At 48.2% G+C, this 3,776-nt stretch overlaps 1 protein-coding gene across 1 annotated transcript in view; it reads right to left on the bottom strand.

The window, feature by feature from the left end:
- Fbxo42 (F-box protein 42) overlaps positions 1 to 3,776 on the bottom strand; it is a 60,749-nt gene that overhangs the window by 4,629 nt on the left and 52,344 nt on the right. The window contains exons 5-6 of the mRNA XM_021200007.1: positions 2,853 to 3,006; positions 1,368 to 1,478 (exon numbers count right to left, since the gene is read on the bottom strand). Coding sequence (XP_021055666.1) covers positions 1,368 to 1,478; positions 2,853 to 3,006 — 265 coding nt within the window. The remainder of the gene's footprint in view (positions 1 to 1,367; positions 1,479 to 2,852; positions 3,007 to 3,776) is intronic.

Below are 3,776 nucleotides of genomic sequence, written 5' to 3'. Positions count from 1 at the left end.
TATAGCCTTGGCTGTCCTGGAACTCACTCTGTAGACCAGGCTGGCCTCGAACTCAGAAATCTGCCTGCCTCTGCCTCCCAAGTGCTGGGATTAAAGGCTTGCACCACCACTGCCTGGCTTTTTGTTTGTTTGTTTGTTTGAAAGATTTTATTTATTATTATATATAAGTATGCTGTAGCTGTTTTCAGACACACCAGAAGAGGGTGTCAGATCTCATTACAGATGGTTGTGAGCCAACATGTGGTTGCTGGGAATTGAACTCAGGACCTCTGGAAGAGCAGTCAGTGCTCTTAACCTCTGAGCCATCTCTCTAGCCCCTTGTTTTGCTTTTTTAAAAAACAGACATATACCCCAGGCTGGCCTCAAACTTGCTACATAGCTGAGCATGACCCTGAACTCTTCAATAGCTATTTTAAAACACTATGCTGGTGGGTCCTGTCACAGGGCAAGCTTGGGTCTGCAATGACTTAATTATATACTTACTTTCTTTTCTTTCTCTTTTTCCTTTGAGACAGAGTTACTTTATGTAGCCCTGGCTGTCCTGGGACTCACAGAGATCCACCTGCCCCTGCCTCCTGGGTGCTGGGATTAAAAAGGGGTGTGCCACTATAACTAGATGTAATGACTTTTTTGATAGCTCATCAATCCCCCATTTTATTCAGGGCATACAGAAAACTACTTTGGCTCCTATGTACGCCAGTGACGCGGATGGGCTTGCTGTCCTGACTCTAACACAGGATGGGCAATGATACCGAAGGCGGGGGCTGGGGATCTGCCTCCCTGACAGCTTCCCCCTTCTAATTCACTTTCCCAGTCTCCTATCCCATTTGGAGAGCCCACAATGTCTCCTCATCCTATGAATATACCTTTCCTTTCTCCTGAAGGTCTGAGTTGGGCAATAAACCATCCTGCCTCTTGAAAGATGGTCTTCTGTAGGCACAGAACAAGGGAGCCTTCACAAGAGATCCATCCCATTGTATTAAACAGACATGCTTGGGGCTGGAGAGATGGCTCAGTGGACCTCTGGCTGCCCTTCCAGAGGTCCTGAGTTAGGTTCCCAGCAACCACATGGTGGCTCACAGCCATCTGTAAGGAGATCTGATGCCCTCTTCTGTCCTGTATGTGTATATGCAGCAGAGCACTCATACATTAAATAAATAAAAATTTAAAAAGAAAGTCTTAACATTGAGTTTATGGAGCAAATATTTCAGGCCACTGATCTGGGATGGAGGGACCAGAGAACTAAATGCTAGGGAAGTAAGTAGCAGGGTTCAGAGACATGGCTGTGCCTAGTTCACCTTTCTGGCCCTGCTATGAACAGGAGCTCCTACCTTCTGGTTAGCATGAAGCAAGCTGGAAGTACTTACATCTGCCGGGATCCTAAGGAGCCGCCGAAGACAATCATTTTATCTCCTATCACACAGGAGGAATGGCCAGCCATGGGAGGAGGCCCGTGCGTGGTGACAATGCAGTTCCACCTAACGGAGAGCAGGGGAAGGAAGCAGAAGTCAGAACCACCTGCTGCGTCCTCAAAGTGTAAGGCAGCAGGAGCGAGTGGCACTAAGAAGCACAGCGGCCGCCTTCCCAGCGCACAGACAGACAGCTGGGCAGAGCGCAGGGCACGCCCAGCTCTCCCATGGGCTTCCTTCTTTAGTTACATCCATGTCAACATCTCAGTGTGGCTGCAGACAGCCAAGGAAGAAGTGAAGACCACCATAGGACGACATTTGGCTTCGTGGCTCCCTTACCCTTGTGTGCTGAGGAGGAAGTTCTACCTGTCATTTCATCTGATTGATGGTTACTGTCATTACCACAGACATGTCTAGGGGCTGGAGTGATGGCTCAGCAGTCAAGAACACTGGCTGGCTGCTCTTCCAGAGAAGACCTGGGTTCATTTCCCAGCACCCACATGGTAACTCACAACTGTCTGTTACTGCAATCCCAGGGGAACTGATGCCCTCACACAGACACATGCAGGCAAAACACCAATGCAAACCAAAACAAACTCAGGAGGTAGAGCAAAGATTTCTGTGAATTTGAGGGCAGCTTGGACTACAGGGTGAGTTCTAGGACAGTCGGGGAAATGTAGAGAGACCCTCTCTCAAAAAATTAAACCAAAACAAAAAAGACAGATGTGTCTGAGAACTAGTCTGAAAGTTGACAGCACACAGGTTCCTTGTGTGCAGTGTCCTGTGCTCCTGGAGGAGGGCTTCAGAAACTGGAGGCCCCTTCTCCAGCTACAAGAGAACTAGGGCGCTTCTTCTCCTGGTAGAGGGGGTGGGGGGAGGGAAGGTTCTTAATGTCCTAAGGCCACGCTGCAAAACACCTCCATTGACAGCCAAGCTCTTGCTGTGTTCCCTCTGCCTGGAAAACGTTCTCCAAGGGATTCTGTTGTTTTGTTCAAAACAAATTCAAGATTGTTAGTAATTTTAAAAAATATTTTTATATTTATGTATGCCTATGTGAGATTTTGCTGTGAGAGAGGGTGGGGTTGTCGGGTCCTTGAAGCTCAGTACGGGGGCTCTGGTCCTCTGCAAGACCAGGAAGCACTCTAACCACTGAGCCACCTCTCCAGCCCCTCTGAGAGGCTCTCGACACACAGAAATAAAGAATCCATCGACTTAAAGCCCATTTGGGGGGAAGCAAGATAGCTTGGTGGGCTAAGGCACTTGCCACTGAGTCTGACAGACTGGACTTGATCTCTAGGATTCTCATGGTTAGAAGAGAGACGGCTCCTGATGTCCTCTGCCCTCCACACACCAGTGGCATAAACCCACACCCAAAATAGCTAAAGCATAACACAATGAAACCCATTTCCTCCAGATACAGACTTAGTTCTCTTTGGGGCTTACCAGTTTTTAGATGGTGAGTACGTGTGAATTTCATCAAAGAATCTCTCTGGCTGGTGTAAGGGATAGGGACTTGGCCTTGTCCAGCCACCAAATAGCACTAGCAAGTCCTTGTACACGACCAGAGTGGCCCCAGCTTTGGGGGAAGGATAGGACCCTAGGAAAAGGCAACAGCACCATGATTAGGATTTGGGAGCTTACCCACAGATCACCTTTCCTTGGAAGGACAAGAAGGGAGGCAATGTCTGTCACACAGCAGACAGGGGGTTGGGCGGGGGGGGGGGGAGATGGGTTTTCAGGTCTAAGAAACCCATTATTGATTTATACATCTTCATACCCAACACAGAGAAAGGTACTCAGCTTTCTTTGAAAGTGGAGTGGAATGGGCACCCATCTCAAAAGGCCCCAACTCGCCTTGGCTTAACTTTACAACGGTGCCACAATGGCCCACAGGTAGTGGGATTCTCCTGGAAATGTGATCTTTTATAGGCTAGTGAGGATGTTGGGTAACAGAGGAACATCATCTCAAGGAAGTCTCACGGTCACAGGAAGAATGGTGGACACTACAAACCATTCTGTGCTGCTGTGCTGTGGTGTCTGGGAGGAATATTAAGTGTACTTTCAACTCAGGACAAGTTCCGTGGGGTATAACCCTGTCATAACTTAGTCCAAGGGCAGCCTCAACTACACACAGAGTTTGAGAGCAGCATGGGCTCCATGATGGCCTATCTAAACGAAAGAGAAAAGCTGAGGTGACACATCTCTCATAGACAGAAACTACCTTTCCGGTTTTTTGTTTTGAAATGACAATTGTTATAGCCCCTGTATTGGCTAGCTTTGTGTCAACTTGACACAGCTGGAGTTATCACAGAGAAAGGAGCTTCAGTTGGGGAAATGCCTCCATGAGATCCAGCTGTAAGGCATTTT

This window comes from Mus pahari, chromosome 6 (genome assembly GCF_900095145.1).
Source record: "Mus pahari chromosome 6, PAHARI_EIJ_v1.1, whole genome shotgun sequence".
Lineage (NCBI taxonomy): Eukaryota > Metazoa > Chordata > Mammalia > Rodentia > Muridae > Mus > Mus pahari.
This window is presented reverse-complemented; position numbering and strand designations above follow the sequence as displayed.